General features: G+C 44.1%; 2 protein-coding genes across 16 annotated transcripts in view; one reads left to right on the top strand and one right to left on the bottom strand.

Moving 5' to 3' along the window:
• Positions 1 to 18,064, top strand: part of ATXN1 (ataxin 1) — a 442,577-nt gene extending 424,513 nt beyond the window's left edge. For all 14 annotated transcript variants that reach the window (XM_077143976.1, XM_077143982.1, XM_077143986.1 and 11 more), the window contains one exon: positions 11,784 to 18,064. In XM_077143976.1, the coding sequence (XP_077000091.1) occupies positions 11,784 to 12,314 (531 nt within the window). In that variant the 3' untranslated portion in view covers positions 12,315 to 18,064. The remainder of the gene's footprint in view (positions 1 to 11,783) is intronic.
• Positions 18,065 to 22,180: 4,116 nt separating this feature from the next.
• The window catches only part of GMPR (guanosine monophosphate reductase), an 82,297-nt gene continuing 76,855 nt past the window's right edge, over positions 22,181 to 27,622 (bottom strand). For both annotated transcript variants that reach the window (XM_077143966.1, XM_077143967.1), the window contains exon 9: positions 22,181 to 22,681. In XM_077143966.1, coding sequence (XP_077000081.1) covers positions 22,501 to 22,681 — 181 coding nt within the window. In that variant the 3' untranslated portion in view covers positions 22,181 to 22,500. The remainder of the gene's footprint in view (positions 22,682 to 27,622) is intronic.

Below are 27,622 nucleotides of genomic sequence, written 5' to 3'. Positions count from 1 at the left end.
ACGCGATGGCCTTTTTGATCGTCTGGTGTGGGACGCGCAGTCCATCCTGCCCTGGGGTGGGTGGGGTGGGTGCCTCCACCTTGCTGTCCTCTCTGCCTCGGGGTCTTGGGCCAAGACCCCCAACAGAAACAGAGTTGCCTCAGTTGTGACTCATCCCCAAATATAATGCATTGAGTAGCCACCGAGTTCAGGGTCACACATCTGCAGTGAGTCACAGACGGGCCCCCCAGCACCCCACTCCGTGTGGGAGCCAGCGTGGCTCAGCGGGAGGATGTGGACACCAGTGTCCTCGGCTGCTGTGACAGAGGACCGCAAACCGGGTGGCTTAAAACAAGGAGAAGTTTATCATCTCACGGTTCAGAAGACTGGATGTTGGACGCCAAGGTGTTGGCAGGGCCAGGCTCCCCGTGAAGTCTCTAGGGGAGAGTCTGCTTCATGGCCCTCTCCTGGCCCCCGGCAGGGGCAGCCATCCGTGGTGTCGAGACACGTCGCCACCTCCACGTGGCCTCCTCTTTGGTCCCCGTTACCATGCGTCATTGTTTCCTCCTACAGATCATGACTCCTCTCCCCTTCTTGTAAGGCCACCAGTCGGATTGGATTAAGGGTCCACCCCACTCATTTTAACATGCTGAATTCCATCTATAATAGCCCTGTTTACAAATAAGGTTGCATTCCCAGGTACTAGGACTTCAACCTGTTTAACAGGTTGGAAGCAGGTGAGTTGCTTAGGAAAATCCAAACCAGGTATGGAAGTCAAAGAGATCTAAGCATGACTCTGTCCACCACTGCTTGCCCTGGGACCTGATGCAAATTATTCACCATTTCTAAACCTTGGCTTCCTCACTCATGTGGTGGGAATAATGATACTACTTTGGAGGGTTGTTGTAAAAAGATAACACTTCAAAGGAAAGATAACACTTTCAAAGGAAGGAGCTACTACATGGTAGGTCCCCAAGGATGCTAGTTTCTCTTCCTCCTTCAACTCGGAAGGTGTGGCCCTAAAGGGAGAAACGTTAGTTTTTGGAAAATAAATAAGGATTTGCATATTCCAGAAAGAGCTTACAGAAAGAGAGGCAGCTGCATGAGCCTGTAAAGAAGGTAGTTTGAGCACCATAAGCCATTTTTACCCTGTGTGCATTCGCATGGCTTATTTCCTGTGAATGGCCAAGGAGTGTCCATACTGCAGTTTCTATCAGGAAGGCCTCAGATGCCCTCCCGCTGGCCAGCGTGAGTATATTATGCCATCTGTGCTAGGGGAGCATGAACTGGACTTGAGGGGTAGATTGGAAAGAAATCAGTAAGAAGCCCGGAGGTGGGCGCTTGGGTTCCTGAGCTTGTTTCCTGCTGAGAGGGTGTCAGCAAAGTGTCCACCCCTGCCCGGGATGAGACCCCCAGGGAGCTTTGGGCTTCCATCTGGCAAACTTTTATTTTCTGAGCGTCCTCTGCATCCCTCTGTCTCCGGCTCCCCAGCTCAGCTTTTCTGAAGAGCACCTAACATTTGCTCAGTAGAGTTGTAGTGAGTTTTGTTAGCAAAGTGCTCCAGGGTGAGGCTTTTCATTGACTGCTTCTGTGCTGGATGCTGAGCTCTCTCTGTTACCAGGGCTGCTCAGGTGCTCCAGAGGTGGCTGCTTCTCTTACTTCCTCAATATTTAGTGTCATTTTCTTCTCCTGACTGACCCGGCGTGTGCACGCATTGTAATGTATTCACTGCACGTCTGCCGAGGAGTTTTCTTTCATTGCACTCTTTTTTTAATTTGACGGCTGTGTGCCGTGAGTCATCATTGTATGTTTAATGGATTAGCTAGCGCCTAAAAATAACCGAGGTCCTCATGCAAAGCCTGTAGGGTCTCTTAGCAGCCAAGACAAGCCCCGTTTGCTGTTTACCACGCGGGGTTGGTAGAAGTGAATCCCAGTGTTTCAGGAAAGAGTGAGTGAGTGCCTGGCTGGTGTGCAGAGCCTGGCAGGAGGGTCTGTGGGCAGTTCACTGGGGATAATCCTTCTGTTGGTTCTAATGCCCCGAAGCCCCCAGAAACAATGACAAACCGTGCTGGTGGGGGGGGGGGGGTTCTAAAAATTATTTCTTATCATCGTCACATATATGTAACAGAAAATGCCATTTTAACTACTTATTTACATTTTAAATTAGAGAAGTGGTGGGCTTACAGCAAAATGGTGCAGGAAATGCAAAGTTCCCATTTACCTCCCTAGTACTAACACCTTGCATTAGTCTGGTACATTGATTACGTTCATTGAAAGGACGTTTTTATAATTGTTCTAGTCAGCAGAATCCATCATTTTCAGTAGGGTTCACTGCTTGTGTTGTAGTCCTATGTCATTTTTCAAAATCTGTGTTCTAGTAACATGTATAGAACCTAAAATTTCCCCCCTTTAACCACAATCGTATCTGTAATTCACTGCCCTGTCCACAGCCTAGTGCTTTCATCCTCACCGTCCATTGCTGAAACTTTTGTCATCACCCCCAAACAGAAAGGGTACCCATTAAGCACTAACTCCCCTGACCTCTCCCTCCCAGCCCCAACCAACACATTCCTATTTGGTTGTGTGTCTCTCAACCCTAGAGAGAGAAAGAAAGAAGAAAAATGCTCATCTTTAAGCTTTATGTGTTGTAAGTGCTCCCAAATTATCAGCAGAGGGATCTGACACGTCTTATTGGAGCAGATTCCCTCGGACCACTGTTATTTAGAGCTTTTAGCATTGGGCACAGATTTTCAGACTCCAAGAGAGGGGGCAAGTGGGACTGAAGCCCGTCCTGGGTGCCCGAGCGTCACGACATCAGAACTGCCGAGGCTTCTGCCAGCCAGCCCTGCACTTTTCAATGGGGCCTCTGCAGCGTCCAGTCTCTCTGAGCCACGCAACGCCGTGCAAGAAACACACAACTTTGAATTTGTGTGTGGAAGGTGTGGGTTACGGAATAACCCTGAAACGCTTCCACCAAGCACTGAGTCAGGCTTACTGCGAACACGCGGAGACGTTTTAATTAGAACACTCACAGATATTCTTACACTCGACTGAAGAGTTTTGACTGTTTTTATTAATGATTTTTAAACACTGAAGTAAATGGGTCTCTCATTTATCCCACTAACCGTTGCCACAGGATTTTTCGACTGCCTTGATGTTGAGAAATCAGCCGTGCAAAGTGGCCTTCGAGGAAGGCAGGTCGGCTTTTCTCTTACAGGTAAAACAAGATCAGGAATCGTACTTACTTGCAGGCAAGGTCAGGGATTCCCAATTTCATCATTTCACCAAAAGCGAGACATGTTAATGGAAACCCAGCTTCGGGAAAGGTTTTCTCACTCCCAGCTACAGGCAAAACTTGTGAGTTTGGGATAACATCGAGCCAGCAACGTTTTCTAAGACAGATGCCCTTCACATTTGTGAAAACAGGAATTTTTTGTGTGTGTGAAGGAGAGAGGGAGGCATATTTAAACAACAGACGTTTTGTTTTCTTTATGTCTTGTTTCTTCTGATATGTGCATATGTGTGTATATGGATATAGCCCATCTACGATTGAGATATGCAATTAAAGAGCATAAATATGTGTGGGTATGCATGCAGTGTTTAGATATGGTATTTATTGACTAAGTAGTTAAAGGAATTCTGTTGCGCTTAGTCACAGAAGAGCTGAAAGTGGGTTAGAAGCCAGTCATTAGGGAAACAAGCAAGGTGCCATGAAATAAATAGTCATCAGCTAAGAATGCAGCGTGTGTTGTTCCCCTCCTGTCTTATTTGCTCCATTCCGAATGGACATTGGAGGTGATGGCTTGGGAGCTATGGGTTTGGGGGCTGTGGGGATGGCAGATTTTCTTAGCAGCAGTGGTGAGCAAGTGGGTGTGTTGTCTGCAGCAGGAGGTGGGTGGAAAAAGGTGGAGGAGGATGGGGAGCCTATACCCCTTAAAAACAAACAAACAAAAATGGTACTGGCTGCAGTCTTTCCAGAGAGACACAGAGGCCTCAAGCTTACAGAAGGAGAAAAGCTATCCATGCTCACTTCTCATCCTACAGACGGCTTACAGTGGTTGAAAAAGGATGTATTTATAAGATGAAAAGATGGGTTGTGCTGAGCTGCCAGGAGTTACGCAACATCTTTGGTTTTAGGTGGTACTACCCCCCCCCCCCCCCCCCCCCGTGAACTTATTTTCTCTGGGGTTTAATCAGAGACCATCCTGAAAAATGTTTTGAACCCCCAACCGGGTCATAAAATGAATCTATGATTAGCTGTAAGAGCCAGCGGAACTCCAGAGAGACAGTAATTGAAGTGTGATTCAGTAAAACCGTGGCGAGCTCAGCGTCTGACAGGCGAATGCTGAGTGAGGCAGCTGACAGCTCAGAAAGCTGCCTGCCAGGGGCTGGGCCAGATCTCTGGGAAGGCACTGCCGCTTTCCCTAGGGAGATTACAAACCCAGTTTAGTTGTGGCTGGAGAAAGGAAACAGGGACACGAAGCGCCTTACCGTTGTCTAAACATTGCCCCCTGCTGGCCGCTCATGCTAGTGCAGTGTTTCTACATAAGTGAGGCGAGCACAATTATTGAATTGATTAGTCACGTTTTTTACTGAGCACTTACTATGTGCCAGGAAGTATTCGAGACCCTGGGGGTAGACTAATGAGCAAAACAGACAATGAATAACCCCAGCCCTCGTGGAGCGTATAGTCTTTTGGTGGTTGGGGGAGGAGGTTAAACAGACAATAAACAAATATCCAACAAGGTTAAAATTAAAATGCATCAAGTGATAAGACTATGAAAACCTATAAAACAGTATCAAGAGGATAAGGAACCTAGGAATAGAGGGCTGCTGTTTTAAATAGGTTGGCTGGGGACGGTCTCTCAAGACTGGAGACAGACAGTACCCAGGGCAGAAAAGATGCCAAACAGAGTGAATCATGAGTGCTACTTGAATTAAAACCAGCAAAGAGGCAGGTGCTATGCAGTGTTACGAGGAGTGGGTGGGACCCAGAAAATGTCAGGCATGGGTTGTGCCTTTTACTCCAAATGGTATAGTGACAATGGAGGTTGTGAGAAATAGTCTCATTCCAGATAAGATTTTTTTTTTCTTTTTTTTTTGCATGGGCAGGCACCTGGAATCGAACCCAGGTCTCCTGCATGGCAGGCGAGAACTCTGCCACTGAACCACTGTCGCACCACCCCCCAGATAAAATTTTGAGAAGAGGTTTGCTTGTGATGTGGATGTGTGCTGTATGAGAAAAAGAGGGGAGTAAGGAGTGATTCCCAGACTCTGACTTGGAAAGGGGACGCCACTTATTGAGTGAGGCGGGGAAGGACGTATGTCTGGGACACGATAAGCTTGAGTTGCCTGGTGACATCCAAGTGCAGATCCTCAGATAATGTGTGGCTGGTATTTGAAAATCCCCTATGCGTTCTGCTTCTATGTTTTGTCCCCTCATTGAAGGCAAGAACTGGAGCTTAAACAATAGGTACCCTCCTGGTCCCCAACACATGGCAGGTGTTTGGTGTGTGCTTACAGAACTGTATGAGAACTGCAGAACCGGGAGCATGGCATAATGAGCACTTCATCCATAATATTTTGGGTCAGCGTGATAGGGAAAACCCGCCCAGGTCCTGAACTCAAGGAATGCACAGACTCGTTTTTCCAGTGTCAAAGTAAGGTCATGCCACAAAGTCTCCTGCTTTGCACTGACAGAGTGCTTTGAGGTAGGTAATAGTCTTCTCCAAGGGAATTTCAAGCGGTCAGACCTGTCCGTACTCATTCCCACTGGAAAATCCCCAGTAGGAGTTCTTTGTTAACTGTTAATAATGATCAGTTAACTTTTGAAAATCGTTATGCCCTTATGACAAACCTAATTATAAAATAAAACTAGACCTATCTTTAAAAGGCTACTTAAGAGGTATGCAGCAAAATTTTAATGATCACCAAAGAAAAAGGGGAAAGCTTATTTTATTTTACACACATATGGACAAAAAATTTTGTTATCTAGATATTTCAGGCTAAATGAGTGAGGAAAAAATTAGCATTTGGCCTGAACTATCTAGTCCACTCCCCGCAACAATCAGATTATATGAATACCCTTTCATTCCTTACTAGGCTTGAATAGACCCAGCTGAGGATGTGATTACATCATCTCTTCCCAGGAGGGAAGACAAAGACCAGAATTAAGGAGGAAGGTTGAGGGACCAAAACCAGACCTGTGAAGTGGAGAAGAATCTCCCAAGCCCATGTGGGTTAAAATAAATTCCATTAGCATCAGCTCTTTTTAGCACTATAACTGAAATATATTTTAGGAGGACTGTTCTAGCTGTGAAGCATGCCACATCATTTAATTCTAAGACCTGGCTTTGGAGTTTTGAGATGAAGGAGTAAGGCTTTCAAAATGTAAAAGAACATGATGGTGTATTTAACGATGGGCACATATATCCATATTTTAGATGTAGAGGTTGTCATTCATGTTTCCTCTTCTAACAACCTGGAAGGTATTTCTTTTTTTCTTTTTTTTTTTATTTTTTTATACATGGGCAGGCACCGGGAATCGAACCCGGGTTCTCGGGCATGGCAGGCAAGCACTCTTACCTGCTGAGCCACCGTGGCCCACCCGGTATTTCTTAATGAGTCCACGGATGGTTGGTAGCATGTGAAAATCTTCAGTGCAGACTGATTTGTCCATGAGTATACAGTAGAAGTGATTTTTGGAAAATGAAATACTGGCTGCTCTGCGGAGCATGATAATATGGCTCATGTGCCAAGAACCTGTCCATTGGCAGGTGTCGGGCGCTCTGCCAGCCAGGAGACAGACTGCCCAAAAGCTGGGAATCACCCAGGAATGTGTGGAGCCAAAAACCGGGCCAAGGTGATTGGAAAGCGGGCTTCTAGTCTTGCGAATGTCTCATTACCTCTGACTTGGGCAGGGATAAGCAAACCCCGAGTCTAGTAGTAGAGTCTCGTGAGATGTTTACACTGAGAACATTATTTTTATGACTTGGCAATGGGGCAAAATCATCCCTGCCTTGGAGTAAGATTTGTCCCTTCTGCTGAGCTGTAGTTGCTGATGGTTCTAAGAACTTAAAGAGGGGATCTTTGCCGTCAGTTTCAGATCAGTCCTCCTAACTCAGTGGACGATCCCTGTCTGCTACTGAAAGTTGCATTTGCCCATGTTTTTATACAAATACGTGGGTGTACATAGCAATCTGTCTTAGTTTCCTGGGGCTGATGTAACAGATTCCCGCAAACGGGGTGCTTAAAGGCACAGAAATGTATTTTCTCAGTTCTGAAGGCTGGATTAAATCAAGGAATCAGCAAGGTTGGTTCTTTCTGAAGACTCTGAGGGAGAATTGTCCCATGCCTCACTCCTTGCTTCTGAGGGTCACAAGCAATGCTTGATCTTCTTGGCTTGCAGCTTCATCTCTCCAGGCTCTGCCTCCATCATCAAGTGTTGGTCTGTCTGTGTACGTGTCACTATATCTTCAGGTGGCCATCTTTTAAACACACCAGTCATTGGATTTAGGGCCCACCCTGATCTAGTATGACCTCAACTTGATTACGTCTGCAAAGACCCTATTTCCAGATAAGGTTGCATTCACAGGTACTGAGGTGAGGACTTCAACATGCCTTTTGGGGGGACATAAGTCAACCCCCAACAATGTGATATAAATCAAGATTTGGACTTGAACGTCACCCTTGTCACACACATATACGGTGACTGGGGTCACATGAGTAGATGTGAAGCAGATGCTGTTACACAGTTCTTTGAGTTCATGCCATTGGCCTCCTTATTTCAAGCAATATTCGATATTAATGCTGGGATAGTGCGAACTTGAAGTCCATCTCTTTTGGTGGTGTTGTAATATCATACTTTTCACAGGGGCAGAGATTAGAGGGCATAAGAAAAAGAAAATGGGTTTGGGGGCCAAAGAGTATATAATATAGTATATAGCTATATACATCAGTAGGCAAGTGATTTAATTTCCCTGAGACCATGTTTCTTTATTATAAAATAGGTATAACAGTACTTCTGTCACTAGTATGTTGTGAACTTTAAAACACTTTTTATAAAGTTTGTACCTGAGTACTTGACAGCTAGCAGGCACTCAAAAATCGTTAGTCTTTACATTATTAAAATAGCCCAGGATGATGATTGCTTTCCAAAGTACATGCACATGTGCATGGGCTCATACTCAAACACACCAAAAGAAATAGGTTTCTGTATGAATTCTGTATTGTTGCCCCTTTCAAAACATGTCTGTCTTCTTTGATAGATAGATCAGGTCTATCATTCAAGAAGTGTATTTAGGACTAGAGCAATCACAGTTATCAAAGAAGATAAAGAACGTTAAGTAGGTAAGTCATAAGCCATGTAAATTAAATGAAGTGGACTCTGCTTTTAGTTTTTTATTGTATTTTAATTATTTGTGTTTGTGTGTATGCATATATATAAAAGTCAAAACATTTTCAATATTGTACATAGTATTCATTTTGATTTTATCCACATATCTACCATTTTCGTTGCTCTTCATTCCTCCCTGCATTTATACACTTCCATCCAGGTTCATTTTTTATTTTTTTTCTACTTTGAAAATACCCATTTAGTATTTTCTTTAGTGGAGGTCTGCCGGTGATGAATTACCCTAAATATCATTTGTCTGAAATGTCTTTATTCTTCCTTCATTCACAAAGGATCTTTTTCATTGGATATAGAGTTCTCAGTGGGCAGTCCTTTTTCTGTAACTCTTTAAAGTCTTTCCATTGTTTTCTGACTTTCATCATTTTTTGTTGAAGTCATCATAGGCTTAGCTGTTGATTATTTGAAAGGTAATGTGCATTTTGTTTTGGAGGCTTTTAAGATTTTCTTTCCCTGTCCTTGGTTTACTGTAGTTAAACTATAATCTGCCTGGGTGGGAAGCTCTTTTTATTTTCCTTCATGGGAGTGAGGCTTTCGTAAGTCCATGCCTTATTGCCTTTAATCAGTTTGGAAATTTTCTTAGCCATTATCTCTCCAGGTTTTGCCTCTGCTCCATTATCTCTCTTCCCTCCTTCTAGGACTCAAATTACATGTCTCTTAGACCGTCTCATTGTATCTATATCTTATCCTCTCCTCTATGTTCGTCATCTTTTTTGTCAGTTTCATTCTGGGTTGTTTCTTCCAACCTACTTCCAGTTCACTAATTCTCTCTTCGAACAAGTCTATTCTGCTAAATCCATTGCAATCTTGATTTCTGCTGTGGTGTTTTGTTTCGATTCTAGAGTTTCCATAGATTTAAAAAAAAAAAAATAGATTCAAGTTCTCTACCAAAGTCCTCAGTCTTTTTTGTTTTTTATCTCTGTAAACATTGTCATTATAGTCATTCTAAAGTCTATGTCTGAGGACTTAATATAAGAAGTCCCTTTGGTCTCTTTCTGTTATCTATTGTTTCTGCTGTTTTTTATTCATTTCATCTGGTCTTCCTCATGAGCCACTCTTCCTTTTTTAATTGAGTGCTGTTTTTTTTTTTAATTTGAAAATTGTTTATGGAAATAATTCTAAGCCCTGGGTTGAGATGATTTCTCTAAGATATTTGTTTACTTTTGCTTGGCACCTGAGAAAAATAGGACTTGGGGATTCTGTTAATCCAATTTCAGAGGCTGAAATGATTCAGATTTGGGCCACAGACCTTGAGTGGGTCTGTCTGCTTCTGGTTCATGCTTCCCTCTAGGGTACAACCCTTTGGGTCCCAGCTTAAAAGAGTGAAGTTTACCAGGGAAGACCCACCCTTGGTTGGCCCTAAACTCCATTCTACTGACCCTCATGTTCTTGAGATTGTGAAAAACCCACTTGGTTTCACAACTCCGCCACTCTGTAATCTGTAAGTATTCCTCAGGGAAAATAGGCCCTGTTCTAGTTTGCAAGCTGCTGGAATGCAATATACCAGAAATGGAATGGCTTTTAAAAAGGAGAATTTAATACATTGCTAGTTTACAGTTCTGAGAAAAAGTCCCAATTAAAGCAACTCTATAAAATGTCCAAATTAAGGCATCTGGGGAAAGATACCTTGGTTCAAGAAGGCCAATGAGGTTCATGGTTTCTCTCACCACTGGAAAGGCACATGGTGAACATGGTGACATCTTCTAGCTTCCTCTCCAGGCCTCTTGCTTCATGAAGCTCCCCCAGGGGCATTCTCCTTCATCTCCAAAGGTTGCTGGCTGATGGACTCTGTGCTTCTAGTGGCTATGTCATTCTCGTCATTCTCTGCTCTCTCAGAATCTCAAGCCTTTTCCAAAATGCTTCCTCTTTTAAAGGATTCCAGTAATCAAGACCTACTGGGAATAGGTGGAGACACATCTCCATCTAATCAACTTTAATACCCACACTTGATTGAGTCATATCTCTGTGGAGGTAACCTAATCAAATTTCCAGCCTATAATACTGAATAGGGATTAGGAGCAATGGCTGCCTTTATGAAATGGGATTAGGAGTAAAAGTGGCTTTTCTGGGGTGCATGAATCCTTTCAAACCAGCACAGGCCCCAAATGCCACGTTCAAATCTTCGAACTCTTCTGATCCTGACCAGTAATTTTTTTGCTATCTTGTTTTCTATCGAATGTTTTTAGGGCAGTGATTTTGTTTTACACTTTGTCCAGAGTATTTCGTTGTCCTCACTTAGAGAATTGGTCTAAATTACCTAGTCTATAACAGAAGGCCCATTGAAAGTTGATAAAGCCTAAAGCTGAAGAAATATAATTTCCATGAAAATGAAACTGCTAAAACCTCAAGTGCATTTCAGCTTGCCTTAGTGTCAGTATTAAAGCTTTCACTGGACAGTATCCAGTTCCCTCCACCCCATCTCTTTGCTTTTGCTTGTGTATCCCCAATTCCAGGAAGGTCTTTTCCTTGCACGCATACCTCTACCCCACCCCCATTGTTTTTTAAACCTCAGCACAGGTGTTTCCTCATCCAAGAAGACTTACTCACTTCTTCTCCAGTTCTCTAAACTGAGTGAGATGCCTGTCCTCTGCCCTCCAATAACATCATCCTGTGCAAAGCTTTATAATCCCACTCAGCCCATTGGTTGGTGATGATTTGGTCATGAACCTGCTATTCCCACTTGATTGTGAATTCCTGTGGGACCAACCCTACCTTTTTTCACCTTATTTCCTTCGCATAGTGCATTGTCCATAGCAGTAGGTAGAAAACGGCCTGCCCATTTTTGAAAGGATCCTGGGCTTCACCCTCCCATTATTTGTTATTCAAACAAATGCAGAGACTTATTTGAGTTCCTGGGGATCGACCTCGTGGTTGAGCCAAGCACTTGAGCTGTCTGTGTCCACTTTACCCTTTGCCCAGCAGTGTTTCCCACCGCCTCCACCCAAACTCTCCAGATCCTGCCTGCCCTCCGGGGTGCCAGGTAAGCCCTCCCTGCTTAATCTCGCCTCACTAATTATGCTTCCCCTGAATTCCTAGCGTACGTGGTCATTTATCCAACAAATATTTATTGAGCTCCGACTGTGTACCAAGTATACTTTTAGGGGCTGGAGATCCAGTGATAAATAGGTAAGCACTTGCCTCATGGACCTTATGTAGTCTAACTTTGACTTCTGTTTACTACTGTTGTACATAATCTTGGCATTTGTCCAATGAGCCAGTAAAGCACAAACTGTGCATGTCCTTGAGACTTTGCATCGCCCACGGAGCCCAGCTTGGTGCTGAACACCTTGCAGTCTGATGACTTATTTTAACAGGAACCATATATTATATAAAGTGAGTAAAATGTTTTCATTCGTTTCCTTGTCTTCCCCTCTCTTTGTCTGTGTTTCTACAGGTCAGCGTTGAAGTTTTGGTAGAGTATCCTTTTTTTGTGTTTGGACAGGGCTGGTCCTCTTGCTCTCCAGAGAGAACCAGCCAGCTCTTTGACTTGCCGTGTTCCAAACTCTCCGTCGGGGATGTGTGCATCTCACTTACCCTCAAAAACCTGAAGAATGGCTCTGTTAAAAAGGGCCAGTCTGTGGACCCCGCCGGCGTCCTGCTGAAGCACTCAAAGACCGACAGCCTCGCAGGCAGTAGACTTCGGTGCGCTGAGCAGGAAAACGGAATTAATCAGGGAAGTGCCCAGATGCTCTCGGAGAACGGCGAACTGAAGTTTCCGGAAAAACTAGGATTGCCCGCAGCGTCCTTGCTCACCAAAACAGAATCCAGCAGGCCCGCGGCGACGAGGAAGAGGAGGTGGTCGGCGCCGGAGACCCGCAAACTGGAGAAGTCGGAAGACGAACCACCTTTGACTCTTCCTAAGCCTTCTCTAATTCCTCAGGAGGTTAAGATTTGCATTGAAGGCCGGTCTAACGTAGGCAAGTAAAGGCAGCGAGGGGGGAAAGGAAATTTGGCTCTCCCTTGTCATTTTTATCCAGATTACTGTACTGTAGACTAAATAACACAGTATTTACATGTTATCCTCTTATTTTTAGGTTTATGTTATAACCTTGTCATTAGAGTTACAGCTGGTGTTTTGCAGGAGACTGGTGCATATGCTTTTTTTTCCACGAGTGTGTGTCCATGAGTGGATGGGTCAGGGGCTGGACCAGGGACAGCCGGGGCTCCAGGCCTCCTGGATGGAAAGGAACCTGGCTTCAGAGCTGCTGCCTTCTGCTGGTTGCACGAGGGAGGCCTGTGGGAAGGGAACTGCGGTGGGTGCGTTCGGGCACAGGGGATGGGCGCCAGGGTGAGCGAGGGTCTCTTTCTCTCTGCCTCCCTCCGTCTCACTGTCTCGCTCTCAGCATGGGATTGCAGCTCCCAAGCAATTTTTTATGAGGTTCTCACATATAAAATAAACATCAGGAACCCAGCATTTAGGGTCTCCTAGAGCCTAGGCATCGGACATCAGATGGAAAGCTAACCTTTAAAAAAGAACATTTTTTTTCCTCCGTGTTTTACAATAAAAGCAACTTTTAATTATATAGATATATATTTCCCCCTATGGGGCCTGACTGCACTGATATATATATTTTTTTTTAAGAGCAACTGCCACACATGGGATTGCATTTCTGCTTTGCTAGTGCAGTAATAGTGTCAGGGTGTCTCGGTGGGCAGAGAGCCTCTGCTTGCAGCGCCCCACCTGTGGAGGGTGGGGGGCTAGGGTGGGGGAGAGGGTGACACCCACTCTGGTTTCTGTGCAGTGTTAGGAAAACTAATCAGGTTCATTGCATTGACTTCGCTCCCAAGAGGTAGCTGCAGACTGCCCTTCGGTGAGAGCATCCGAAGCTCTTTGCATCGAGTTTGCAAATCTTTTGTCTTTTAACTCTAGTACTGTTTATAGTTCATGACTATGGACAACTCGGGTGCCACTTTTTTCAGATTCCAGTCTGACGTAAGGAATTAGATTTTGAAGATGAGCATATATTATTACTATCTCTAAGCACTTAAAATGCTGTTCACACATTGTTACCGAGCATCTTGGTCTGTCATTCAACAAGTACTGTATCTCACTTTAAACTGTTGGGGAAGAAAAAAAAAATTAAGTTGCTTTCTTTTTTCAACACTGTAACTACATTTCAGCTCTGCAGAGTTTCTCACGAGCGAGATATTGGAAGTTTTCATGTGGTTTTAAAGGGATGAGTGTGAATTATGATCTAGTATGTGACAATAAATGACCACCAAGTACTACCTGACAGGAGGCACTTTTCACTTTGATATTAGAGAAAGAGTTAAAGACGTATGCAGAGCGGGCAGAGAAACGGAGAGAAAAGGGATGGAGAAAAAAAATACTCATTTTTTCCAGTGTTTTTCTTTTTAAGATGAACTTTTAAAGAACCTTGCGATTTGCACATCTTGAGTTTATAATTTGTGTGATATTCCTGCAGTTTTTATCCAATAACATGTGGGAAAGGTTTGGGGACTGAACGAGCATAAATAAATGTAGCAATTACTTTCTAACCTGCCTAAACGCTAGGCCATTTTAGAAGGTTATGTTCCTTTCACAATTCAGTTTGGTCTTTCTTCGACATCTGTCACAAAGAACCAGGTCTTAGCAGGACAACTCTGAGAATTTTCTTCAGATTCATTGAGAGAGTTTTCCATAAAGACATATCTCTATGTAAGCAAGTTATTTTTTAAACAATTACTTTATTATTGTTGTTATTCATGCGTTCTTAAGAATGAATTTTTTGTTCTTTTTCCATTTGAAATCAAATAAAGATTTAATGTTTGGTACAAACCCAGAAAGGGTTTTTTCATGGTTTAAATCTTTCGTTCCCAGAAACCTGAAATATTTTGTGGGTCTTGACTGTGCATCCTAAAGTGCTTTACAAAAAAAAAAAAAGTTTTATAAATCGGGAGCAATTTTTAAATATTCTTATGTAGAATGGCTGCAACTAATCTAAACAAATACTTATCTGATTTTTCTTCCACCTTTGAAAATAGGACTTTCTCTTCCATTTCACCAATTAAAAACAGATCTAAACATAAATCCACATTTTGGCCATCTTGCATTACTCTACATTTACCAGAACTGATGACCTTTGCAAACCATTTTCTGGGGTGTACCAAAACAAACAGACAAACAAAATGACTCGGTTTGGCGTAGCTAGAACAGTTCCTCAACTCTCTTTGCATTTTGTCGCTCTCTCAGCATTCAGCAGAGAAGCTGAGTTAGGCCCGTTCTTGCAGTCACATTGCTTAGTTAATGCTGTATTTTGTTAAATGTTTCTGTTCAGAGAACTTGCTTAATCTTCCGTATATTATGCTCAGGGCACTTGCAATTATTAGGTTCTGTTTTTCTTTTTTGTTTCTTAACCTTTTTTGGTAAGAGGAATATGGGGCTGCCATATAGACTTTTGTTCTCATCGGTACCACTTGTTCCAGCAAGTCACGTGGACTCAGAGAAACACACACCACCTTTTGGCTTACCAGGAAGCAGAGCGTTAAACTGACCGGATCCACTCAATCAACCAACACTAACACGGGAAAAATTACACAGTTTGGAGCAATAGGAACCTTAGCATAATTTATGTGCTTCTCTTTCAGGTATAGGAATTATAAAATAATTGGTTCTCTCTAAGCATTGTCCCATCCCATTTCACTCTCTTGCTTTTTTTTTTTTTTAGCATGTGCAATACTTTCTGTGCCAATATAGTCTTACCAGTGTGTTAGTGGTTAGAGTTCATGTTTGCTTTTCCGTTGTTCCGTCCGTCTTCCCTGATTTGTCCAAAACCTCTTCTGGCCAGAGCAGGGCTGGAGGGAAGGAGCCAGGGAGGGGAAAGCCTCCTGTCACCCCGCTGCTGCCGATGCTGAGTGCCGGGGCGGGGAGCCTCCGAGAGAGCCCCGTTTGTCTGCCACCGCCTTGCCACTAAAGCAAGAAAAAAAAAAAAAAAAAAAAAAAGACGTGGTTCCCCCCTGTCACCGCAAGGAATAGTGAATGTGAAGTCTGGAGAGGAAGGAGTCAGATGCATTTCTAGAAGCGCACTCTGGAGCAGATTAGCCAGGAGCCAGCCCATTTGCCACGGTCTTTTCTGCAAGCCGACAAGCCCCAACTCAGGGTCCCTTTTGCTGGGACTTTGGGCCGCGACTCCGGGCGTGGGCAGGCGGGGTGGCCGGGTGCCCACGGGGCAGCGTGGTGGCCGCGGACGGGGCCAGCCCTGCCAGGAGCGGTCACCCCGTTTGGCGGCAGCTTTCTCCTCAAATAGGAAGGACATCTGGATGACAGGGAACCTCCTTTGTTTGCAGACATTGGCGTGCCCCGCGGCCCCCCAAGCAGCGGTTGTCACTTGCTCGGGATCCAGCAGACAGACAGGCGGAGAGATTCTCCCAGGTTCCGCTGCCGAGGACCAGCCGCGCGCCTCTGCACCGCCTTCTTTGCAATAGTAACTGACCGCCGTCTTTAGTTCTGATTCCTTTCCTGTTTTGTTTTGTTTTGTTTTTTAAAACTAACAACAGCAGGCCTTTTCGTTTACAAATGGAACACAATCACCGAGAAATTAGTCAGGGCGAAAAGAAAATAATAATAATAATAATAATAAAAAACCAACAAACAAGAACCTCTCTTTGTAGGGATTTCTAAGTATATAAAAATGACTGTTCCTTAGAATGTTGAACTTGAGAGTTACTTCGGTTTGTCTGGGCCACATCGGTGCGGGGTGGGGTGGGGACACAGAGATGGATGCCACTTACCTCAAGTCCTTTTGAAGTGAAAATCCACATCGCATTTTGCATTAGAACTTGGAGGATAATTTTCTGTGTTGGTCAATGTTTTCTTTTTTTTTTTTCCCCCAACTCTCACCCCGGTTTGGTTCGGGATGTTTGGACCTCTGTATTGTGGCCGATTCCGTTAGTAACTCTGAATGGTGACCCTGTGTTTTTGGTTAGGTGACTGTTTTGGGGGTCTCCCCTCCCCCACCCCCCCACAACCAGGAAGTGGCGTCATTTCTCTGTCTCTCCTACAAGGAGCTCCGCGGAACCTTTCACACCTCTTACTCAGGGATGGGGCTGGCGTGTGTGGCACACTGACTGACGTGTCCAGAAGCAGCACTTTGCCTGCTCTGGAGTAGGGCTGTACAATTTCAAGGAATGTTTGGATTTCCTGCACCTTGTGGATTCCTCCTTAGATACTGCATAGATTGCAATATAATGCTGCGTGTTCAGGATGAACAGTAGCTCCTGGTAATCGTAAAATCCACTCTTTGCACATGGTTTGATCTTTACTGAAATACGTTGCCAAAATTTATTTTTTGTTTGTTGTCCCTTTGGAATTTTTTTTTTTTTTAAGGAAACAAATGATAATACCCTTTAACCTCTGTGACTACTAAGGAGACTTATTTCTTTCCTGTAGAAAAAAAATGTCTCAGATGCTTTTGAAGACACTAATGCCATGCTATTTCAGAAATGGGTGGAGCAAAGCTCTTGGGACTGGAGGCCAAGCTTTTTGAGCTGTGTTGGTTGTCACGGCTACTGCTTTATGCATAGCAGCTCAACAAACTGTGGTCTGTTCTCTCCTAACACGTTTTGCAATTCCTATTTCCTAGTCACCTGTGATAATTCCAGATGAAAATAGGGCCTGCCATCTCCCCGGTCCAGGCAAGTGTCCTCAGTGGTGATATGAAAAGAAAGGGAATTACTCTTGTTTTGTTTTGTTTTGTTTTTTAACAGTGGAGTGGAGGCCTTTGCTTCCACATTTGTGTTTTTAACCAAGAATTTCTGAAATAGAAAATGTAAGAACACATCAAGTAATAAATATACAGAGACTATACTTTTTTATAAAGCACACGCCTATGCTATCGTGTTGGGTTGGTTTCCTCTCTTTTCCACACAGACAGTGTTGTGTTTCTGTTGATAGGGAAAGTTCCAAACAAATTGCACACCTCTACTCCGGAGCTGAAATTTCTTTTACATAGATGACCTCGCTTCAGATATGTTACCTTACTGATAGAATCTTTTCTTGTAGCACTATACCTTGTGGGAATTTTTTTTTTTTTAACGTACACCTAATTTGAGAAGCTGAAGAAATAAAATTTTTAAGCACTCACTTTGAGGAGTACAGATAATGTTTTAAAAAAATTGCACAAAAGAAAAATGAATGTTGAAATGATTCAGTGTTTGAGAGATATGGATCTGTTGAAACGATGAGTTTCATACCTTGTTTGTAAAAAAAAAAAAAAGATTGAGAGTTACATGTTTTTTTGTATATAGAAATTTGTCATGTCTAAATGATCAAATTTGTATGGTTATGGCCTGGAAGAATTACTACGTAAAAGGCTCTTAAACTATACCTATGCTTACTGTTATGTTTGTTACATACTACCCTCTTTTGAGGGAGGGGAACTCTGTATTCTGCTATTTGAGAATTTTGTTCATTCCTATGCTGAAAAGTACTTTGAGCTCCCTTCTTAGTTTAAACTCTTAAGCCATCGCAAGTCCTTTTTCTTCAGAGATGATGTCATCTCTGACATTTTCAGCACTTCTTGTTCCAATAAACCCAAAGAATATAATCCTGAACAGGAAGTGTTTGTAACAAGGGATCCTAGGTACCAATAAAAAAGGACTCATTATGGGGACAAAAAACAGAAAAAAAATCACCGCGCCCCCCACACACCTCATTTAAATGGGTGGTAAGACAAATTTAAATGCCTCCTTTTGCTTTGTTTCTCTTTGAGTTTTCTGTAATATTAAGAGGCCAAAAAATCAATGTGAAGCAACTTCTCGGCTGAGTCCTCTTTTGGCCCCCAAATCAAGTTGGATGGGTTGGCTTTGGGGATACTGAACAAGCCCACCTACGATTCTTAAATTCAGAATCTCATCCCCTCCCTTAGCGGCACATGCCATTGTTGTGGTGGCGAACATTCACCTGTACCATGGAAGGAGAGAGGGCGGGAGGGAGGAGTGACATCGGTTTTTCAGGACCCCAGGCCTTGTATACTAACAGTTCCACCCATGTTAAAATTAAGTGCATTTGGCCAATAGGTAGTGTCTATACAATAACAGTCTCTAAGGATGTCCATAACTTTTCTTATCTGAAAGGACTCAAGTCTTCCACTGCAAGTAAATCGGAGACTTCATCCCAGTTTTCTTTCCTTTTGGGTCATTTGTTCATTTGCTGCCCGGATGGTCAGTGAGCTCAGCTCCTTCTCCGTGGCCCACCCAAAGGCTGTCGTTGGAAGCATTGTTTCCAGTAACCCTTACTGAGGTGACGTCCCGTCCCCCTAGATACCAAGGCCGAGGCAACCCTAGCTGAGAGCTGTCGTCTCTCAAGAGCGGTTACCCAGCACTTGGGTTCGCAGGTCTTCTCTGGTCCTGAGGTGACCCGCCTGCTCTTAGCTGGGCCGGGAGTGGGGTAAATTCCTGCAATCAGCAACTGCTCGGCTTGCTGTGTGCGTGCCCTCTAGACTCATTTGGTCCTAGGAATGCTGCCCGTTTGCCATCATTTCTTCAGCTCCAGCCTGCACTGCTCAGCCGAACGCCCAGGTTACAGGTCAGTGGAAAAGGAGGTGGCAGTTGTCCTATCACTATTTGTGGTGGCCTTGGGATAAAGTCCTCATTTCTAGCTCTGGGGTGGTGACCCCCAGAGCCACCGCTGAGATTTGTACCCCTGGGTGCTTTAGTTTGGAAGCATAACCCACCACCACTTCCAACCACAATCCTCTCACAGGCCAAGGGAAAAGGATGCTAGAGCTTGGTTTAAAGGCACTCACAGACTGACATGGCCAGTACAGAGGAGAACTAGGGAAGGAAGGATGTTTTGCACCTTACCGAAAAGAAAAATTTTAAGTGCATACATAGTTAAGAGCTTTTATTGTGACAGAACTTTTTTCCATATGCGTGCATACTCTCTGTAATTCCAGTGTAAAATATTGTACTTGCACTAGCTTTTTTAAAACAAATATTAAAAAAAAATGGAAGAATTCATATTCTATTTTCTAATCGTGGTGTGTCTATTTGTAGGATACACTCGAGTCTGTTTATTGAATTTTATGGTCCCTTTCTTTGATGGTGCTTGCAGGTTTTCTAGGTAGAAATTATTTCATTATAATAAAACAATGTTTGATTCAGAATTTGAACAAAATTGTTTTAAATAAATTGTCTGTATACCAGTACAAGTTTATTGTTTCAGTATACTCGTACTAATAAAATAACAGTGCCAATTGCAAATGTGTCTCCTTGCTTGTGTTAGGTCCTCCAAGAGGTGAGTCCTCCGTTTCACATACCCCTGCTGTGATCACAGAAGTTCTCTGGTTGCACGGGAGAAGGTTAGGGACAGGCGTGACATGAGACACTGCCTTCCTTTGTTTTTTCTTTTTTGGGGGCTTGGGGGTATGAGGTGGTGGTGCTTGTGATGAGATTGAGATAAAGGGCACATTTCCACATTTGGTGTCTGAGCTTGTTCCATTCCTGTTTATTTCTCCTACCTGAACACTGCTGTTCCCAAGAGATGTTGGTTTTTAAACGAGCATTCGGCAACTTCACAGACTCGTGTGACATGACGAGCACTCTGTATGGTTTTGTGATCAACAGTTAGGGGTCTGAAGGCAGAGTTCATTCGTGTCTCCTATAGTTCATGCTTGCCAGAAACTCAAAGAGTGGGGTCCCTGGCATGGGTGGAGCCCCTGGTTTGGCTTGAGTGGGCACGACGGGTTTGCATGGTGTGCATTCTCAGCTGGGTACGGCTTAGTGGTTGCGCCAATATAATTCCTCAGACTGGCAACTTTTAGTGTTAAAGGTTTGGGCAAGTCTTCGGTCCAGCGACTGGTTAAACTGAAGAGGGAAAATCTTTGCCTTCTCATGCTGCCAAGGGACAGGCCTCGAGACAATTAGAAGCACAGCAGGAACACAAAGAGGTAAAGCAAGGTGAGTGCTAAGGCTCAGGTCCCAGACTCTCCTACTTACAACCGACTTGGGGCCCCTTCCCCACGCACCCCTGCCTGGCAGAGCCTGTGTGTGTGTGTGTGTGTGTGTGTGTGTGTGTGTGTGTGTTCCATCTGCGTGGCCTGCCTGACAGAGCGTGTGTGTGTGTGTGTGTGTGTGTTCCATCTGCGTGGCCTGCCTGGCAGAGCATGTGTGTGTGTGTGTGTGTGTGTGTGTGTGTGTGTGTTCCATCTGCGTCGCCTGTGCCAACACCTGATTTGAGAGGACACTCGGCTGCCGGCTCTCTGCAGCCCGCTCCTCGTGGAGGCCGATGGGAACTTGCTACGAGATTCTGCCTTTTTGTAAGCCTGATGATCCTCACTGGTTGGCGGGTCTTTTGCAATGACTCAGTTTTTACTTCCCCCAAAACCGGTTGAGCAAAGGACCTACCGTTGGTTTCCGGACACACACAGCTGGTCTGTGAAAGCATGGCACAAGGTGGATAAAGCAGGGACCAACTTGGTGTCACAGCCAACAGGGTGTCCACCCCATGACCGCTCTGGGCTTGGCCCTGGAGGCTAGTGTGAGAAAAGGGCCTGGGTCCCCAGGTTAGGACAGGGGGCTGAAGGAGGTCCCCCTTCACTCTTAATGGATGTCTTTGAAACTTTCTTTTCCTTGGCCTCTCTCCCTTATTTTGCACTGAAACAAAACTCTTAAGGGCTCAAGCGGAAGACGTGGGAGGGAGTTTCAAGGCTCACTCAGACGACAAATGGATTTGTCTCCAGCAAAAGCCCCCCATCGTGCTGTTAAACATCCCTCTTGATCGTCATATCCCCAAAGTGCCATTGTCTGAGTTTCTGCAGGTACTAGAGTTATTCCTATGGATTTAGCAGGAAAAGTATTACCATAAGGTTAATGTTGCTGGATCTTTAAGTATATTCTTAGAGAACGGAACGTGGGCCTGTCATTCTCCAAGAGTACAATGGGTTGGTTTTAGAGCCTTTACACGGTCTCTTGTCATCAGAGCCCTTTCATTTACCTCCGTGGAAAATCAGACAGTTAGAATAGAGGCTGCGCTACTCCAGGACCCTTACTTGACTTTTTGAAGAAATCTGACTTCTGAATCTGCTCCTTTAGCCTTGTTAAAAAGTAAATGAAGTATAAAACATCCTGGTCTGCGTAAGCTTTCTAGTCATATTACTTGAGTCATACTTCAGAGGGAATGGCCTGCCATCATTAATTTAGCTGGTGTTCACTGTTTTATACAAGTGTCAAAGTGGACTATTGTAGGCTCCTTTTTCCAAGAAAAGGTCATTATCAGTCAATTAATTGACCATTAGACAGCAGTCCAGTGCAGTCCTTCCTCAAAAGCATTAACTGTGATGACAAGGGAACTATTCTAACTCGCGTTTTAAACCAGTTTAGGATACCACTGGCTAAGGTTTATTGTTCCTTTTTAATCAGTGGGACCCTTTCTACCTTCACTAAAACATCCCAGGGAATAAAAAAAAAAATTATAAGCTCCTTCTAGGACAGTCCAATCTGGCAAGTTAGGGCTGAGAAAGGAATGAAATGGGATAGGGGAGGCAAAAGCCAGAAATAGCTTGCTAGAAGCAGGAATTCCACCAATCACGTGGAATTCCCCAATGGTACACGCGATGAAGATGGTGAAAAATTTCCTTTTGTTCTTTTCCAGCTACCAAAAGTTGAAGGCAGGAAATCCCACTGGTTGTGGCTCTGCTTGCTTTCCCCAAGTCCTCCCCTCCCTTCCAAGGTGGCTTGACTGCAAAGGGCCAAGAGTGGTTTGCTATGACCCAGTCTAGGAACGAGGTAGGAATCCCCAGCTACACCCCACGCAACTTCATCCTGCAAATGCAAACTCCAGCACTCAATCAATCCACATAATAGCATTATATTAAAGTGAAATCATTTTCATAGAAAAAAAAAAAGTATGTTAGTTTGAACAATGAGGTTATGAGTTCTGGGCAGCTGGGCTCAGACCACTGATTCAATGTGTGCCCTGCTTCCATGTTCCAAGAAGGTACAAGGGGGATACCCAAAGCCTCCAGGTGGCATGAGGGAGGAGGCAGCCGTCCACTATTCAGGAGCAGCCAGGAGCTCTCAGGTAGGAGCTTGGGGGTTAGAGGAAGGATGATGGGGAAAGCAGGTGTGTGTTGACACTTCCACTTGAGCTGGGTGGGGATCCGTCCTCAAGGTTAGCTGAACACAGTGTTGTGCTGTTGCGTCACGCGGATGAAGGTTGCCCTCCGACTGAGCTCCTTGAGTTTGGCGGCTCCCACATACGTGCAGGTAGACCTCAGTCCCCCGAGAATATCCAGAATGGTGTTTTCTACATCACCTTTATAAGGTACTTCTACAGTCTTGCCCTCTGAGGCTCTGGAAGAAGAAAAAAAATTGAGGTTGGTTAGTTTTTTGTTTTTTTTTTTAATGTAGTCTCTTTTCCCAGCTTTAGCATTTCAGACAGTCTCAACGGATACACATAGCTAAAAAGTCTAGATATCAGACCCTCTGACTCCATGCCCATGTTCCTACTGACTGGCCAAGGTGTGACCATGCCAGCATCGCAGGTAAACTCGTTCCTCCCGCCCAAAGAGCACTGCCCCACTGCTGGCTACAAGGGCCTGAGAACAGCTTCAGAAAATTGTAGACCCCCATGGTCTTGCGTGGGTGAGGCTCTTCTTGGCAATGTGCCTGCACGAAGCCCCCAAGAGAAACCAATACCATCTTTGTATCTGAGTATGTATAACCTATATCCAGTTAACCAGCAGGCCCAAATGCACAAAGGGGGTTAGAGACAAACCAGGTGATTACCTCTTGGAGCACCTCAGACCTGCTGTTACTCCTCTGCTTGCCCCCCACCCAAGAAACAAAAAACCAGGACCCAGAGCTCTGCCTTTGCCACATACTTCTTTAAAAATGACAGCAAGGAGGAGGAGGATGACATTAAAACGGACAAGCCGTATTTGATTATGTGGCAGCATGGTCTGGAGCTGTAGGCACCCCAGAAAAAACACATTCTTGCAGTTAATCCGTTCCTGGGCGTATGAATCCATTGTAAGTAGGACCTTTTGATGAGGTCACTTCATTTAAGAAGGTGTAACCCACACCTCAATCAGGAGGGGTCTTCATCTTGCTACTGGAGTTCTTTATAAGCAGAATGAAATTCAGAAAAAGAGAGAAGGCCACAGAAGAAGTTGAAGGTCGAAAGAACCCAGAAGAGAAGGAAGAGACCAAGAGAGGCTGCCACGTGTGTGACAGAGGAGCCCAGGGCCAAGGATTGGTGACAGCCAGCCCCCGACACCGGGAAGGAAGCATTGCCATTGCCTTGATGACCCCTTGGTTTGGACATCTTCCCAGCCTCAAAATGGTAAGCGAATACATTCCCGTTGTTTAAGCTGGCCCATCGTATGGTGTTTGCTTGAGCAGCCAAGGAAAATTAAAACATGTGGGACTCTTACCCCAGAAACATCAGCGTATCCACTCCTAACAGCCTGCGTGTCTTTTAGGGGTGCCTTTTGTTGGATATATTTACCCCAGGCTCACTTTCCCGACATCTCCCATGAGTCAATACACCACTGTCACCCTGGAGATGATGTGGGGTCCAAGCAAGGTGGAACAAGAACAGAACTAAGGACTTTCTTACCTCCTGATCTGTGAACAGGGCTTTGGACAGGGGAGTCTTTGTGAATTCAGAAGGTCTGGCATAGACACTAAGTAGTATAAAAGCACTTTATAGGAATTCTTGTCTGTCCCAATTCTTGCAAGGCCAGCAAACAACATTGCCTGTTTCCATGTCAGTTCCCTTTGCTATGAAATGGAGATACAGACCTGACTTGCTTTTTGTAAGGCATTACAAGAAAGAAGTCTATACCACATTCTAGCCCCCAGCTAAAGCTCAGTCAATCTAGAGATCAAAATAGTCATCCAAATTCTCTTGTTTTATTCACTCCAGCTGCTCTCTTCAACTGGAAAAAAACAGCACCTCTTGTTAAAAAACTCATTACCTACAATTTCAAGAATATTAACCCTAAGACTTCCAGTTGAGCGAGATGGCGACAGGAGATGTTCCAGGGTTCAGTTCCCCCACAGAATATATGAAAAATTAGCAAAAACTGGCAAAGCCATCTTCCTCAGAGTTCTGGAAAACATTTGAAGGGTTGTAGTAACTGGGTAAGAACCAAATCAAGAAAAAGACAACTTAAAAAATGGTACAACAGCCTTGCAGCACCCCTGTTGACCCCTCCTCTAACCCCAACCCTGTAATCCCAGTCCTCACTCAGTGTGCAGACAGCCTGCACGTTCAGTGTGGGTTCACTGTCCCCTCCCAGAGGGAGCTCAATAACTCCTATACGAATACTTGGGTGTGTGTATGGCAGTACCAGTATAGCTGGTACCAGCCTGAAGGACTGAACCGGGATACTTGTGTTAGGTTGCCATCCCACAACTTGCCCTGCATACAGAAGCAGCTTGCAGACAGCTAAATTGGTGTAGGAAACAAATCACAGCAGCATAAGACAAAGGACTACTGGCTTTAAAACCTAAAATAGAGCACTTTTGGGACATCTTTCCTAGTATAATGCATGCCAAGGAAGACATATGCTCAAAGAAGACTGGAGATGACTCTACACTTTTACCTCATGCTGAGCTTCAAGTTCAATGGTAGCGGGGCTAAGCTTTGAAGAGCACAAGCCAACAGCGCCAATATGCAAAGACTGAGATAAGTGTATTTTACTTTTGCTCATTTTTATTATCTCCTGGAATTGAGACAGCTAAGGGACTGGATCCCAGAGGCAATACATTAAAATCTTAAAATGTACAGTGTGCAACATGATGACTAAGCACACAAAGAAACAGGAGATAATGGCTCATCCAAAGGAACAAGATAAAAATCCAGGAACCATCCACAAAGAAGAGTAAACTTTGGACATAAGTTCATTAAAAAAAAATTCATTTTCTGGTTAACTATGCTCAAAGAACTTAAGGAAGATACAAAGAACTTAAGGGTATCAGGAAAAAGACAAAATGAGAATTTTCAAGAGAAAGAAGTTATAAAAAGGAACCAAACAAAAATAACCAGAGTTGAGGTCCACGATAACTGAAATAAAAAACTCCCTAAAGGGGCTCAACAGCAGATCGGAGCAAGCAGAACAATCAGTGAACAAGAAGATAAGACAAATGAAATGATACAGTCTGAAGAGCAGAAAGAAAAGTAGAACCTGTGAGACCTATGGAACGCCTTCAAGCATACCAGTAGATGTATTTTAACAGCTTCAGAAGGAGAAGAAAGGGGCAGAAGGAATATTCCAAGAAATAATGTAAGGAAACTTCCCAAATTCAACAAAAGACATGGATATATACATCAAAGAAAACCCAGTGAGCTCCGAACAGGATAAAATCACAGACCCATGCCTGGACACATTATAATCAAAACTGGTAAATGCCAAAGTTGCAAGAAAAAAGGAACCTGTCATGGAAAAGGGAGCCCCAGTAAGTCTAAGTGCCAATTTCTCATCAGAAACCAGGGAAGCAAGAAGTATGAAAAGAAAACAACTGCCCACCAAGAACTTTCTGTCCAGCAAATGTGTCTTTCAAAAATGAGGGACACAGAGGATTGTGGGAGGATGGTGGAAAAGCAAGCTCCAGGAATTGGCTAAGTCAACTATTCTGGAAACTCTGGAGTCTAGTGGAACACTTGCAGCAACCAGGGAAGAGCTGGAAGAAGAAGCTGGTAAATGCAGTGAATACTGGTGAGTTACCTTCTGTGCAGGGGCTGCCATCCCCCCTTTCCCAACTGCATGGCAGGCAGCAGTGTGGTCTGCAAGTACAGCTCCTGGTGCAGGTTGCTGGGCTGTAAGGATCTAGTCCTTCAAAATACAGGGGTGTGCTGTCTGATTTAACAACCGATTTGAACAGGCAGAAGAAAGGATGTATCAATGCGAGGACACGAAAATTGAAAAGAAAGCAAAATGAATAGAGCCTGAGAAACTGTGGGATAACATCAAGATATGCATCACTGGAGTCCCAAAAGGACAAGGAGAGGCAAAAAAGGGCTGGAAACCTCCCAAATCCGATGAAAGACATGCCTATGCACATCCAAGAAGATCAATGAGCTACAAACAGGGTTGATCTCTACCAAGACACATTATAGCAAAATTGTCAAAAGGTAAAGACAATAGAAGGATTTGGAAAATAAGAGAGAAGCGACTTGTCATGTACAAGGGCTCTCAGTGAGATTAACAATGGAATCTTATCAGAAACCATGGAGGCCAGACAGTGTGAAGGAAGACATGTGAGGAAGCCATATTTAAAGCTGAGATGGGCTGAAAACTAACCTTCTTGTACTAAACAGCCAGCCAGTTGTGAATGCACAGGAAAAGTTCTTGAAGGAAATTTAAAGTGCTATTCCAGTGAACATGAATGAGAAACTGAAACAGCCTTATGGCTGGTACAGAGAAAGTTTCAGTGGTCTGGACAGAAGATCAAACCAGCCACAAAATTCCCTTAAAAGCCAAAGCCCAATCCAGAGCAAGGCCCTAACTCGATTCAATTTTATGAAGGCTGAGCAAACTGAGGAAGCTGCAGAAGAAAAGTCTGAAGCTAGCCGAGGTGGGATCATGAGGTTTAAGGAAAGAAATCATCTCCAGAACAGAAAAGTAGAAGGTGAGGTAGAAGCTGTAGCAAGTTATCCAGACAATCTAGCTAACATAATTGATGAAGGTGGACGCACACAACAACAGAACTTCAGTGTATACACAACAGCTTTCTACTAGAAAATGATGCCACTTGGGACTTTCCTAGCTAAAGAGGAGACGTCGATGCCTGGCTTCAAAGGACACAAGCCTAGGCTGACTCCTGTTAAAGGCTAACACAGCAGGGGAAGTTGAAGCCAATGCTCTTTACCATTCTGAAAATTCCTGCTTGTGCTCTATAATGGAACAACGACGATTAATGTCGTTTTCATGCTTGCTAATACAACATTCGTTTTGCAGCCTAGGGATAAAGGAGTTACTGTGACTTTCAAGTCTTGTTTATTGAAGAAATACAACTGCCATAGATCGTGATTCTTCTGATGGATCTGGGCAAAGTTAACTGAAAATTCTTTGGAAAGGATTCGCCATTCTCGATGCCATTAGGAACGTTCGTGATTCACGGGAGGAAGTCAAAATAGCAACGTTCACAGGATCTGGAAAGAAGTTGATTCCAACCCTCACAGATGATTTTGAGGGGCCAAGGACTTCAGTGGAGGAAGGAACTGCAGATGGTGTAGAAATAGCAAAAGAACTAGAATTAGAAGTGAAGCCTGAAGATGTGACTGAA

This window comes from Tamandua tetradactyla, chromosome 25 (assembly GCF_023851605.1).
Source record: "Tamandua tetradactyla isolate mTamTet1 chromosome 25, mTamTet1.pri, whole genome shotgun sequence".
Taxonomy (NCBI): Eukaryota; Metazoa; Chordata; class Mammalia; order Pilosa; family Myrmecophagidae; genus Tamandua; species Tamandua tetradactyla.
This window is presented reverse-complemented; position numbering and strand designations above follow the sequence as displayed.